The following is a 13,207-nucleotide window of genomic DNA, read 5'->3' on the forward strand; positions in this document are numbered from 1 at the left end:
GCGCGAATTCAAACATGCTTCGATGTTACATAAAAGCGTGGTGAACTCTTCGACCGTAGGTGTGCAGGAACCAAGTATACGTCGCAAATGGTGCTTAACACTCTTAACACCTGCCTCCCACATGCCCCCAAAATGAGGGGCAGAAGGCGGAATGAAATGCCATTGAACTGGCTTTGACGCGAACTTCGCCTGCAGATCTACGTCGGCTTGAGTCTGTCGGATCGCTGTAACAAGTTCGCGATCCGCGCCTTGATAGGTAGTCGCGTTGTCGGAATAAAGATCGGATGGAATGCCACGACGCGCTACGAACCGTTCGAAAGATGCGAGAAACGCAGCCGTGGAATAATCATGAACGAGCTCTAAGTGTATAGCTCGTGTAGCGAGACAAACAAATAGCGAGATGTATGTTTTGTGCGACTTACGTCCGCGGCCGGAAGCGTCTCGAATTGCGAAGGGGCCGGCGTAATCAAGTCCCGTATGGCAAAATGGACGGGACGGAATTACTCTAAATGTAGGAAGGTCGGCCATAAATTGTACGCCGGTTATGGCGCGATGCCGAGTACATGTCACGCAATTGCGGATACAACCTTTTACCATGCTTCGCGCCCCCAGAATCCAATATTGTTCTCGCAACGTGCGAAGCATTAACTGTACACCGCCGTGAAGTGTATCCTTATGAATTTGATCGATAATGAGCTTAGAAAGGTAATGCTTTGGAAGTAGAATCGGAAATTTACGATCATATGAAAGGTCAGACAGTTGAAGTCGACCACCCACGCGTAGGATACCGGAGGGATCCAGGAACGGATCGAGAGAATGGATGGAGCATCGAACTGGTAACCTCGACTTGGCTTTGAAAGCGACGATTTCTTTTGAAAAGTATTCCGTTTGCATCTGTTTAATCCAGAATCTGTGCGCGGTCTTTATTTCATCGACTTGCAAAATAGAGAGACCTTGAGCAACATCTGGGACTCTCGTTCGAAACTTGAACCGAAGGACGTATGCGGTGACCCGTAGTAAACGTGGCCACGTGGAAATATGATTGAAGGATTCAAAAAGTTCCGCTTGATTTGAATGATGCGAGTGGACTGCATTTGACGCTTTCAATTCGGAATCATCTTCGGTGCAACTTATCGTAGATTGAACTGGCCAATTATCCTCGTTAAATTTCAGCCATGCCGGGCCGTTTCACCAGGAACTGGAAGGCGTTAGCTGAGTTGGATTTATGCCGCGCGATGCGCAATCTGCGGGATTATCTTCTGTTGGCACATGCAGCCATGTCGCCGTAGGAAGCTTCGTTTGAATAGAAGACACTCTGTTAGCTACAAATACTTTTAAATCTGATGGAGCCTTTTGCAACCATGCTAATACGATTGTCGAGTCACTCCAGCAAAACACAGGAATGTTTTGCAATTTCATCGCGTCAATAGTAAACGAAATACAGCGTGCTAGCAGCTGAGCCGCACAGAGCTCGAGTCGTGGAATCGAAATCGTTTTAATCGGAGCAACCTTGGTGTTTGATAGAAGAAGTCGAACATGACTATCGCCAGAATTCGTGACAATTTTTGAATAGACTACCGCTGCATAGGCTTTAGATGAAGCGTCGCAAAAGCCGTGTAAATGCAAGCACTGAATGTTACGCTCGAAGCCTAACCAACGAGGAACTTGCAGAGTCGTCAAGTGTAACATCTTTTCGCAAAAAGCATTCCATTCGGTTGTTATTTCCGCAGGAAGAATATCATCCCATCCGTAGGAAAATTTCCACAGTTTTTGCAGTAGAATTTTGAGAGATATCGTGATCGGAGACACCCATCCGAGGGGATCGAATATTTTCGCTATCGTCGAAAGGATTTGTCGTTTCAAAATGTCGGTAGATGGTGGACGGAATTTTATTTCAAAGGAAAAATTATCATCGCAAGGTGTCCAATGAATACCGAGTATTTTTAATTGTTCACCTTCTTGGAAAGGCTTAGAACTTGCTAGACCGTGATTCGCAGGATTTATATCTTGTAGAATTTCAAAATCGTTGCTGGCCCATTTTCTGAGATGAATGCCTGCGCTTAGTAAACAGCCGATTAGTTGGTCGCGTTTTTTAATCGTGGATGGTTTATCATCGCCTCCGGATAGGACATCGTCAACGTATATTTCATTTTGCAAAATTGCTTGAGCTAGTGGAAAACGCGAACTCTCGTCTATTGAAAGTTGTTTGAGCACGCGTTGGGCGAGATAAGGCGCGCAGGCAGTACCATAAGTAACGGTATTTAATGAATAAGTATGGACTGGCTCGTTCGGAATCGTACGCCACAATATTAATTGATATTGGCGATCGTCTGAATGAATCTGTATTTGTCGAAACATTTGCTGAATATCAGCGGAAAAAACGTATTTGTACAAACGTCATTGAAGAATAATCGCCGGAAGATCGGCTTGCAACTTTGGACCAATCATAAGATGGTCATTCAAAGAAGTGTTATTCGAGGTATTTGCCGAGGCATTAAACACTACACGAAGTTTGGTTGTAGTATTGCCCTCGCGAATAACTGGATGATGAGGTAGAAACGTCGGTTGAAAGAAGCGTTGCACGTTTTCGATTTTTTGCATATGCCCGAGCTCTTCGTACTCGTTAAGAAAGTCGACGTATTGCCCTGAAATTTCCCGAGAATTGGCTAAACGTCGCTCTAGTTGCGCGAGTGAACGCGTAGCTACTGACCTTGACTCGCCGATTTTTATCGGAGGACCAGACTTGAAGGGTAAGCGGACAACATAGCGCCCTGAAGAATCGCGCATATGTGTCTCTTGAAAATGTAAGTTGCAACGAAGATTTTCCTCTGAGAGAGCGTGTGTCGTTGGAATTTCTTCCAGCTCCCAAAAACGTCGGAGTTCGAAATCGAGATTGCCAGAAGTTGCTTGGTGAACGTGAATTCTTTGGCTATTTTTTTGGTTTGAAATAGGACCCGAAATGATCCACCCGAATATCGTTTCTTGCGCAAGTGTAGCATCGTTAGAAGCTTTCATTAAGCCACCCATCATAATTGAACCGTATAATTCGGCCCCGAGAAGTACTTCGATTGCATCATTTGAGCTTGGATTTGGATCGGCTAGATTCAATTTGGAAAGAAACGGAATCTCTTGTAATTGGAAATGAGGTGGAATGTACGCTGTAATTTTTGGAACGACCAATGCTTTGGTATGAAGAATCGTATCATTTTTATTAGTCGCGCTGATAAAAATAGAGACGGCATGTTGAACGCAATTAGACGTAGTGTCACCGATGCCAGATACCTTTACGCGTGTTGAAATTAAGCGAGCTCTCAACATTTGAGCGACTCGTGACGAAACGAATGTGGCATCGGAACCTTGATCGATTAGTGCTCGCGTGTAAACATGTCGACCGTTTTCTGATCCTATACAAACACGTGCGGTAGCCAGGAGCACGGGTTTAACTCCCGCGTTCACGTGTGAATGTACGTTGGACGCGTTATCGCATTGTCCAGAGTCTGTTGTTGTCGTTAAACTTGACCTTGAATTTTCGTGTAACAAAGTATGATGTTGTCTTTTACATTTCAAGCAAGTAAAGGAACTACGACAATTCGAAACGTAATGACCTTTGGTCAAACAATTTTTGCATATATTATTTTTTTGAACAAACTCTAGTCGATGCGAAATGCTTAACGCTTGAAATTTCTCGCAATGCATTAAACGATGTGTTTCGGAACAAAGAGCGCACGTACTCGCGGTGTTTGTATGGTGAGAACGCACTATATTATTTTTTCGTGCCGCATTTGGAATCGAGCGAGCACCAAAACTCTTTTCGGATGAGTTTCCGTTGGCGGACTTCGAGTTATCTCCGTCCTTGGATACAGCCTTAAGCGAACGAATTTGTGTATCTAGAAACGCGTATAGTTTTTCCATTGTAGGATATCTCCTCTCTGAACCTAAGCTGACTTCCCAATCTTTTCTCGTCAATTTGTCTAGTTTTTGTACAAGAATGTAGACTAAAATCATATCCCATTCATCTACAGAACATTTCAAGGCACGCAGAGCATTTATCGATTCCGATGAATTGGAGCGTAATTGTTTTAACCCGTACAGATCGTTAGACGAAACATTAGGAATGGTAAATAAACGTTTGAAATATGCGTCAATAATAACGCGTTGATTTTCGTAACGATTCGTGAGTTCCTTCCATGCAACATCGAAATTACTATCGGTTAGAGAAAGATGGGAAATCAACTTAGCAGCGTCGCCAGTAACCGCGGATAATAAATATTGCAATTTCTCGACTTGCGATATGGAACAGCGATTTTTAACGAGCGCAAGAAACAAATCGCGAAACGTTAGCCACTCGGTTACATTACCGGAGAAAGAAGGCAAGTTGATCTTCGGCAATCGGATCTCGTTGATGGACGTCGTTGCGGCCGCCGTTGGTACAGGAATGGAAATTGAAGCGACGTTGAATGCCTCGAGTTTTTCTTGAAAGAAGTCGTAGGCTTGCATGTACGAGACCTCCGCCTTGTCTAGCAGCTTGCTCTTGAAGAAGGAAAGCTGTGCCGCGTCTGCGTCGGTTGCTACTGCCTCAATGATAGCGGCATTCTCCTGGCATTTATTCCAGTAATTTTGCAAAAGTTGAAATCGTCCTTTAGTGATGGCATGAGTTTGATTATCAACTCCAAGCTTTTGGAAATTCGTTATTGAGTTCGTTAAATAACGTAAATTCGTATCGAACGCAAATATTGCCTTGTCCATTTCGATCAATTGTCTTGCAGAGCTCGACCTTGTAAGGTAAACACGGTGTTGAAATAGAGAACGTATGTACGTGAGTCGAAATACTTCCTTGTCGTACGGAAATTTTTACTCGGAATGTAGCGCAATTGTTGAATGGCTCACTTGAAGTAGTTGCACTGCTTGCACGTGTATCTTGTTTGAATCCATCAGTTAATTTCTCGACACAGATCCGGCTCGAAGGACCATGTTTTGTATATTTTCTCCTTTGGGTTTTATAGGAGCTATCGCCTAGTTCTCTCTTGTGGACTGCGTCGATAGGCAAGGATAGATAGCAGGAACTAGTCTCTTTATTCTAAGTAAGAATACGTAATTTTTATTCTTCGGATCACAAATGTTCTTCTCGGGTTTACCGGACGGCTCGTCGTACCAGACTCGCCTTCCGTGCCGCATCGCTCCTTTTTAAAGACGCGGAAACTCTCTCCTAATTCGGCGCTTCGCCCTTGTGGACGCAATAACAAACTGTCGATGTACACAATTACAGAGAGCTCTCAGGAGCGTATATCGAAGGCGCGCGGGGATCACGGAAATTTAATTTTTTCCCAAACAGGATGGTTTATATATTTTTAAGGTAGTAGATATTAAACTGATTACACTGGCTGTCTATTCGATTTGTTAAACTATATTTATTGACGTTTCGACCATACGGGTTGTGGTCCTTTTCAAAATTACAATAGAAGCATTCTAGAAATTAATGTACATGCAATCAGAATCAACATTTAAATTGAAAACGTGAAATGTAACAAATGAGACTTACAATGAGTTACTGCATATCGTTATTGACATTTAAAAGTACGCTCCGGTGAGACTTAACTTAAGATCGGATGGTAAATTAACTGCGTTTCACTTGTGTCATCTTGCTACGACTGAGCACACTGTACTAACGAATAAACACGCCGAAAATTATGTCAAAGTTAAAAGTTAACAATATTTACATTCTCGCTAAATTGTGATGTACCATATGGCAAATTACTAAAATAAAATATAAAAAATGAAAAATAAAATATAAAAAGTATAAGATAATAAAAAGACAAATAAATAAATAAATAAATATATTCGGTTCGCTTATGTCATCCTGCCTTAACATACCAATAATAAACTACTAATAATAGCTCCCAACAATGTATGTTAAAAATTTTTTACTTCAATTTCTAAACAAACTGTCATATATCGTACTAAAGCTTTCAGTGTCTTTCTGGCAAATGGCAAATTATTTACACTCTATCTTACTAAATTCAATTCAAAAACCTCGATCGTTCGTCAAAGATAGTTGGGAGTTCGTCAAATCAATAAATAATAAAACCATAGAGTCAACCGATATAATGGTGTCGTTGGATGTCTCTTCACTCTACACTAATATTCCGAAGGAACTAGTTGTTTAGGATTGAGAAAAATTTGCCGCGCTCGATCGAACGAAACTTCACGGCTCAATCGAGAATTTAAGTGAAAGCAATTGCCGCGGGCCTAACACGGCAGCACCTCGCGGCACGCACCGCGGGAAGCGCCGCGGAAGCAAATTTTCGGCCAATTAGCGCGTTCCGCGTGTACCCCTCGCGATCAGGCGGTCGATAGCGTGATCGATGAGGGTAGCATTCCGTCGAAAACAGTCGTCGCGGAGAGAGAGCCGGCGTTGGTCGCAAGTCAGACCAAAGAATTCGCGTTACCGTGTAATAAGTGCGTGAATGTATTATCGCGACAAATACGAACAGATTTGCGCGGTATTGTGTGACATATCGAGAGTGAAGAGTTAACGAGTAATCGGATCTCGTTCGCGACGCAACATACACGTTCTCGCGACGAATTCGCCATTGTCTCGTGCATGCTACGTGCACGTGATCGAATATTACGAGTATTCGGATCCTGCTGGAGGATTCACTGCGATATTCGCGTATCGGTGAATGCATGTCGTGCATTCTCTCTCTCGCTCGTTCTCTCTCTCTCTCTCTCTCTCTCTCTCTCTCTCTCTCTCTCTCCCGCGCTCTCTCTCACAATTGTCGTAGTACGCCGTCGCGACGAACTCGCCGTCGTATTGTGCACGCTGCGTACACGTGATCGACTCCTGCGAATATTCGAATCCTTCTGGAGGATTCTGTGTGATAGTTAATTGCATATAAATGCACGTGATCGAACATTACGAATATTCGGATCCTGCTGGAGGATTGAATGTCACATAATTGAAGACAATTATTAAGTCGCGTCAAATCATATGTGCGCGTGTTTGATAAATTATAACGGTCGTCCACAAGAGGACAAATTTGTTGTTGTACGATTCGCGATCGTGACTTTCAAATAAGACATTGTTTTCTCTTGCGACAAAAAACATTGGTGTCGATATCGAACAAACAGTTTTTTCTTTTGTGATCGCGAGCTTCGAAACGTGTACAGCAAACGCTTTCGATTCTCATATCGAGTTTTTGTTCTTTTTTTCTTTGATTTGTTTGTGTCAAGTCCAGGTGACTTTCTGACATGTGAAATAATAAATTGATCTGTTTTTGTTCATCAACTTCAAGACTTCTTTTCAATTCGGCTTCCTACGTAAATCATCAATCTCAGCGCACACATGGGTGCGCGATCACCCTATTAAGATACAGTCCACTCAACAATTATCCTATTGTCCATCCATCACATCTCTCATGAGATTCCTATGATTTCTTTCCAATAAAAAAAAAAAAAAACGGGTGAAGGATTTGAGAGGCGGCGCGCGAGACGCGGCCCTAAAAAGGCCGAGCATGCTCGTTCGCCGCAGCTTCGCGTCGGACCACGGTTCAAGCCGCGCGTTCGCAACATTTGGTCCTTCGAGCCGGATTTGAGATTGGTGACGAATTGAAAAGTGAAAAACTCAAGTAAAAAACACAGTGACATTGCAAGTACATTCAAAATCGGACATCATCAAACGCTATCAGTGCATTCAAAGAGAGTGACAGCTCGGTTCGTAAAAGACTAATTTGATTAAATTCAGTGTCGTTGAAACCTCAGTTGATTAAATTCAGTGTCAAAATGGAAGAAGCTCTCGCAAATCAACAAACTGCTTGCTATTCAGTTGCTCGAGCTCTCGACAATTTTAAGAAGATCGGTCGGTCAAATCTGACGGCCGCCAAAATTCGCTCGCGAATGACGAGCTTACAAGACACGTGGACACAATGTGTACGCAATCACGCGACACTGCTGCAGCTTGTTCCTGACGAGAAGCAAGTTTCAATTCACTACTTCAAAAAGGAGACCTTCGCCTTCCACGAGGACCTCTATCAGGCAGCTATGGACTACATGAACGAGTGCTTGGAGGAGCTGGTTCCAGTCGTAAGTCGTGAAACCTCTTTCAACGCTTCGTTCGCGCATACAGACTCTGCGTCATTATCGGTCAAACATCTTCCTCCCATCAAATTGCCGCCGTTCACCGGTAAGATTGAGGAGTGGGAGACTTTTCGCGATCGGTTTCAATCGCTTATTATAGACAATCGCGAATTATCGAACTTCAGTCGCATGCATTTTTTAGTGTCAAGTTTAACAGGCTCAGCTCGCGATGCGATATCAGGTATTAAAGTCACCGCGGATAACTTCTCGGTTGCGTGGAAAGCATTAACAGCGCGTTTTGAAAATAAGCGCCGATTAATTGAGACTCACATTTCGAATTTGTATAATCTTCCGAAAATGACTCGTGAGTCAGCTGTCGAGCTTCACGCCTTACGCAATAAAGCCGAACAAGCGATCTCAACATTGCAACGTCTTAATCGTTCGCCGGACGATATAGTCAGCGACATGTTAGTTTATTTTCTCTCTCAGAAGTTCGATCCCGCCACGCGCCGTGCGTGGAAGTTAAAAACGAGCGATATCGAAAATCCGCCAACATACAAAGAAGTATTAAAATTTATTTCGTCGCGTGCTCTCGCGTTAGAGGAACTTCACCCTCGCGATAACGACAAGACCAAGTCACATGCGAAAGTGACTAGCGCAACAGCGACTGCGTCATTTAATATAGTGTGTTCAATGTGCAAGCAATCGCACATTCTCTCAAAATGTCCGCAATTTGTAGCAAAGAGTCCGATTCAGCGACGCGAATTGGTTAAGAAATTTCGACGATGTTTTAATTGTTTGAGTGATAAACACATGTCGATCAATTGTCAAAGTAATTTCACATGTCGAACATGTAATAAACGACATCATTCTATGATTCATCTCGATTCGGACTCATTGCAACAAGTTACAAATGCGAACAATACGTCAAACGCGAATGACGTCATCGACAACGTGCCTAACGTTACGGCACTCTCATCAGTTACAATGACAACTGCGCCGACTCCTGTTGTCTTATCTACTGCAAAGGTGAATTTGCAGGCGCCTTCTGGACGCTCATTGGTTGTCAGAGCCTTGATTGACGGTGGATCAGAGCTCACGTTTGTGACGGAGCGCGTTGCTCAAATATTACGTCTCAAGCGTATACGAACGCTTACTTCAACGTCGGGAATAAGCTGCGCTGACACCGGTACATGCCGATCTGCGGCTCTGATTCACATCACTCCTCGCAAAAAATCGAAACCAAGGTTCACAACGGTTGCCTATATTATGAAGGCATTAACGAGGTATGCTCCCAGAAACGCTTCGCAATCGCAAGATTGGAAACATATTTCCAATCTGGAATTGGCTGACGATGATCCTACCGGATCAACACCGATTGATCTCATAATAGGATCCGATTTATATAATCACGTACTCGTTCACGTACGTAACGGACCGCTCGGTCAACCAGGTGCAATTGAGTCGCATTTCGGATGGATCCTATCCGGAACAACCTCTATCCCGAATCACGTGACACAACCCTCTCATGTGGTAACTTCAACTCTCGTAATTCCGCCTGTTGAGGATGCGAGTCGCGTCGTGCAATCAGCTCAGTTAAATCAACGTTACAGTGTTGTCGCTCATTGTTGTTCTCTCGAAAATCAATTGTCTAAATTCTGGGAGGCAGAAGAAACACCTCAATCAATTGAAATGTCCCCAGATGACGAACAATGTGAAGAACATTTCAAACAAACGCATTCGAGAACATCGGATGGGAGATATATCGTGCGTCTGCCGTTTCGAAACGGCCCACCCATCGAAATCGGTGAATCTCGCGAAATAGCCGCGCGTCGGCTTTCGTCGTTACTTCGGAGAATTAATAATCAACCTGCGATTAAGCAGGAGTATGCTGAATTCATGAGCGAATACGCACAGTTGAATCATATGAAAGTAATCGCACCGGTGGATTCAGTAAATTCACAAGTCGTGTACATCCCTCATCATCCGGTCATTCGAGAGACTAGTTCGACAACTCGGTTGAGAGTCGTATTTGACGCCTCATGCACAACCTCTAACGGTACCTCGCTCAATTCTCACATGTTTACTGGGCCTAAACTACAGTTAGATCTGCAATCGGTTTTATTACGTTGGCGACAGCACAAATACGTTTACTCCGCAGACATAGCGAAAATGTATAGACAAATATTGGTCGACTCGCGAGATAGAGATTATCAACGCATCCTATGGATAGATGAAAATTCGAATATTCAAGAACATCAACTCCTTACGGTAACATACGGTACGGCTTCCGCACCGTTTTTAGCTCTTCGAGTCATTAATCAGTAAACGATGATGAAGGAAGCTCATTTCCACTAGCATCTGCGGTTTTAAGCGAGAACGTCTATGTGGACGACGTGCTGTTTGGGGCCGAAGATATGCCTCTCCTTAAACAGACTCGAGATCAAGTTTGCAAATTATTGAAACGCGGTGGATTCGATCTTCGCAAATGGGCGAGTAACAAACCGGAGTTGCTCTCAGATATTTCATCGGATCATCACGGGCTCGCACAGCTTAAATTATTCGAGACTGACAACAAACTGAAGGTTCTCGGTATTTTTTGGAATCCGACGCACGATTGTTTCCAGTTTCAAATTGAATTACCACAGACTCTCCCTTCTACAAAACGAACGATTCTCTCTACCATAGCCAGAATATTCGATCCACTTGGATGGGTCACACCCGTGGTTCTCAAAGCGAAAGTTTTTATGCAGAAATTATGGCGACACAAAGTAGGCTGGGACGACAATCTCTCAGAAGATCTCCTTTTACAATGGAGCATGATTTATAAATCACTTCCTTACATCAAAAGCATAAAACTTAGTCGCTGGATTGGATGCGATTCAGATACCAAGAGCATCGAGTTACACGGTTTCGCGGATGCTTCCCAAGTAGCTTACGCCGCAGTAGTTTTTTTGAGAGTCACAACATTATCCGGTCATACAACTGTTTCGCTCCTCGCTGGGCGATCCAAAGTCGCGCCTATCAAACCGCTGACAATTCCTCGATTAGAATTGTCAGCTGCGGTCTTATTAGCGCGCCTAATTGAATTCATCAGAAAATCTCTTCATTTCACGAAAATGCCAGTCCATTGTTGGACAGATTCGAGTATTGTGCTTGCTTGGTTAAACAAGCACCCATCTCATTGGAAAACTTTCGTCTCGCATCGCGTAACAGAGATTCAAACACGAGTATCTGATGGCATTTGGCATCATGTCAGTACACATGAAAATCCCGCTGACTGTGCATCTCGTGGTTTACTCGGCACAGAATTAAGCGCCTTCGACATTTGGTGGCGCGGACCTTCATGGTTGAGTCTTAAACAGGATGATTGGCCCACATTCACAATAACGCCGATAGACGAAACACAGTTAGAAGAAAAACCGTGTCAAGTGCATCAAATGAACGCTAATGAACCGTGGAATCTCACTACTCGATATTCATGGTGGCCAAAATTAATACGTATTACCGCCTACATTTACCGTTTCATAAGGAAGTGTAGAAAGAAACACACAATAGGATCGAACAACAAGTCTCAATATCACGCTCTTACTACAGATGAATTCAACGAAGCACGAAACTTCTGGCTGAACTTCATTCAGTTAGAACTATTCGAAAACGAGCTCCATAATTTAAAGTCAAACAAACCGTTGCCTACTCACAGTCCAATTCTCTCATTAAATCCGTTCCTGGATTCTGACGGTCTAATTCGCGTTGGGGGGCGATTAGAACACTCGTCATTATCTTTCCAGTCCAAGCATCCAATCTTATTAGCCAACCATACGATCACTACCATGATCATCCGTTATACGCATGTTGTATCTCTCCATGCCGGTCTTCAATCCACTCTTTCAAAACTTAGACAAGAGTTTTGGATTTTGAGAGCAAGAAGTCTAGTAAAGTCGGTTATTTATAAATGTGTTCCGTGTACAAGAGAAAAGGCTCAAGTAGCTAGTCAGCTGATGGGCCAGCTACCTACAAGTCGTGTTTCGGCGCCCTCTCGAGCGTTTCTACATAGCGGTGTCGACTACGCCGGACCAGTCTTTACACGTGCTTCAGCCGGCCGAGGAATTACCTCGCGAAAGGCCTACATAGCACTCTTTATTTGTTTAGCCACACGCGCTATTCATCTCGAACTGGTTAGTGATTACTCGACTGCTGCCTTTCTTAACGCTTTTCAAAGATTTTGTGCGCGACGTGGATTACCAGAGGTCATGTACTCGGACAATGGTACTACGTTCGCAGGAGCAGACAAGGAGTTGTCGCAAGCGTATCGAGACGCTCAAAGCGATTGTTAACTTTCTCAACTTTATCGTGTCAGATAACATCACATGGAGTTTTATCCCTCCCCATGCTCCACACTTCGGTGGATTGTGGGAGGCAGGGGTCAAAAGCGTTAAATACCACCTTCGTAGGATATTAGGAAATCACACCCTCACTTTCGAGGAACTTACTACCGTGCTTTGTAAAGTTGAAGCATGCTTAAATTCAAGGCCCCTGTGCCCATTGACTGATTCGATTGACGATTTTGAAGTGCTCACTCCGGGTCACTTTTTGATTGGATCGGCAATCACAATCAATCCAGAACCTTCTGTTCTGCAAATCAATGAAAACAGACTGTCACGGTGGCAGTTGTTGCGACAGATCACGGAGCGTTTTTGGAAGCATTGGCACGCCGACTATATTAACACGCTTCAACAGCGAACTAAGTGGCGAAAGGCAAAGTCACTTATCCATATCGGTTCCATGGTTCTGATTCAAAATCCTCTTCTTCCTCCTTGCAAATGGGAACTCGGACGCGTAATCCACTGTCAACCAGGCTCTGACGGATTAATTCGAGTAGTTTCCGTCAAAACAGCGAACTCGGAATATAAGCGTCCCATAACTAAGTTATGTGTGCTTCCAATCGACGTTGATTCTGACGATTCCATCGAGGATCAACCTCGAGTGTCAAGCAATTAGCGATAATTCTAGTGTAAGTTAATTATACGATTCTAATTCTAATTACGTTATAATTTATGTAGCAAGTAAGTCAAGTTTATGTTCATTAGTTAAGTCAAAGCGTGCAAGTAAAGTCGCCAAGGCGGGCGGCGCT

The 13,207-nt window shown here is 43.6% G+C and overlaps 3 protein-coding genes and 1 long non-coding RNA gene across 4 annotated transcripts; 2 read left to right on the forward strand and 2 right to left on the reverse strand.

Moving 5' to 3' along the window:
* Nucleotides 1-1,188: 1,188 nt before the first annotated feature.
* On the reverse strand, nucleotides 1,189-2,358 carry LOC146719886 (uncharacterized). Its single transcript, XM_085489418.1, has one exon. It carries the CDS (start codon nucleotides 2,356-2,358, stop codon nucleotides 1,189-1,191), a length of 1,170 nt encoding a protein of 389 aa, XP_085345544.1.
* A 3,030-nt stretch (nucleotides 2,359-5,388) lies between these two features.
* On the reverse strand, nucleotides 5,389-5,970 carry LOC146719887 (uncharacterized). The gene is made up of 2 exons (XR_014926324.1): nucleotides 5,540-5,970; nucleotides 5,389-5,466 (listed from the first exon to the last, which is right to left on the reverse strand). It is a non-coding gene; the product is annotated as an uncharacterized LOC146719887 (long non-coding RNA).
* Nucleotides 5,971-7,779: 1,809 nt separating this feature from the next.
* Nucleotides 7,780-10,401, forward strand: LOC114927843 (uncharacterized). Its single transcript, XM_085489419.1, has one exon. The coding sequence runs from the start codon at nucleotides 7,780-7,782 to the stop codon at nucleotides 10,399-10,401; it is 2,622 nt and encodes an 873-aa protein (XP_085345545.1).
* An 89-nt stretch (nucleotides 10,402-10,490) lies between these two features.
* Nucleotides 10,491-12,410, forward strand: LOC114935735 (uncharacterized). Its single transcript, XM_085489420.1, has one exon. It carries the CDS (start codon nucleotides 10,491-10,493, stop codon nucleotides 12,408-12,410), a length of 1,920 nt encoding a protein of 639 aa, XP_085345546.1.
* The last annotated feature ends 797 nt before the right edge of the window (nucleotides 12,411-13,207 follow it).

The sequence above is a fragment of the Nylanderia fulva genome, unplaced genomic scaffold, assembly GCF_048542155.1.
Source record: "Nylanderia fulva isolate GAGA-0341 unplaced genomic scaffold, ASM4854215v1 Scaffold823, whole genome shotgun sequence".
In the NCBI taxonomy this organism is placed as follows: Eukaryota; Metazoa; Arthropoda; class Insecta; order Hymenoptera; family Formicidae; genus Nylanderia; species Nylanderia fulva.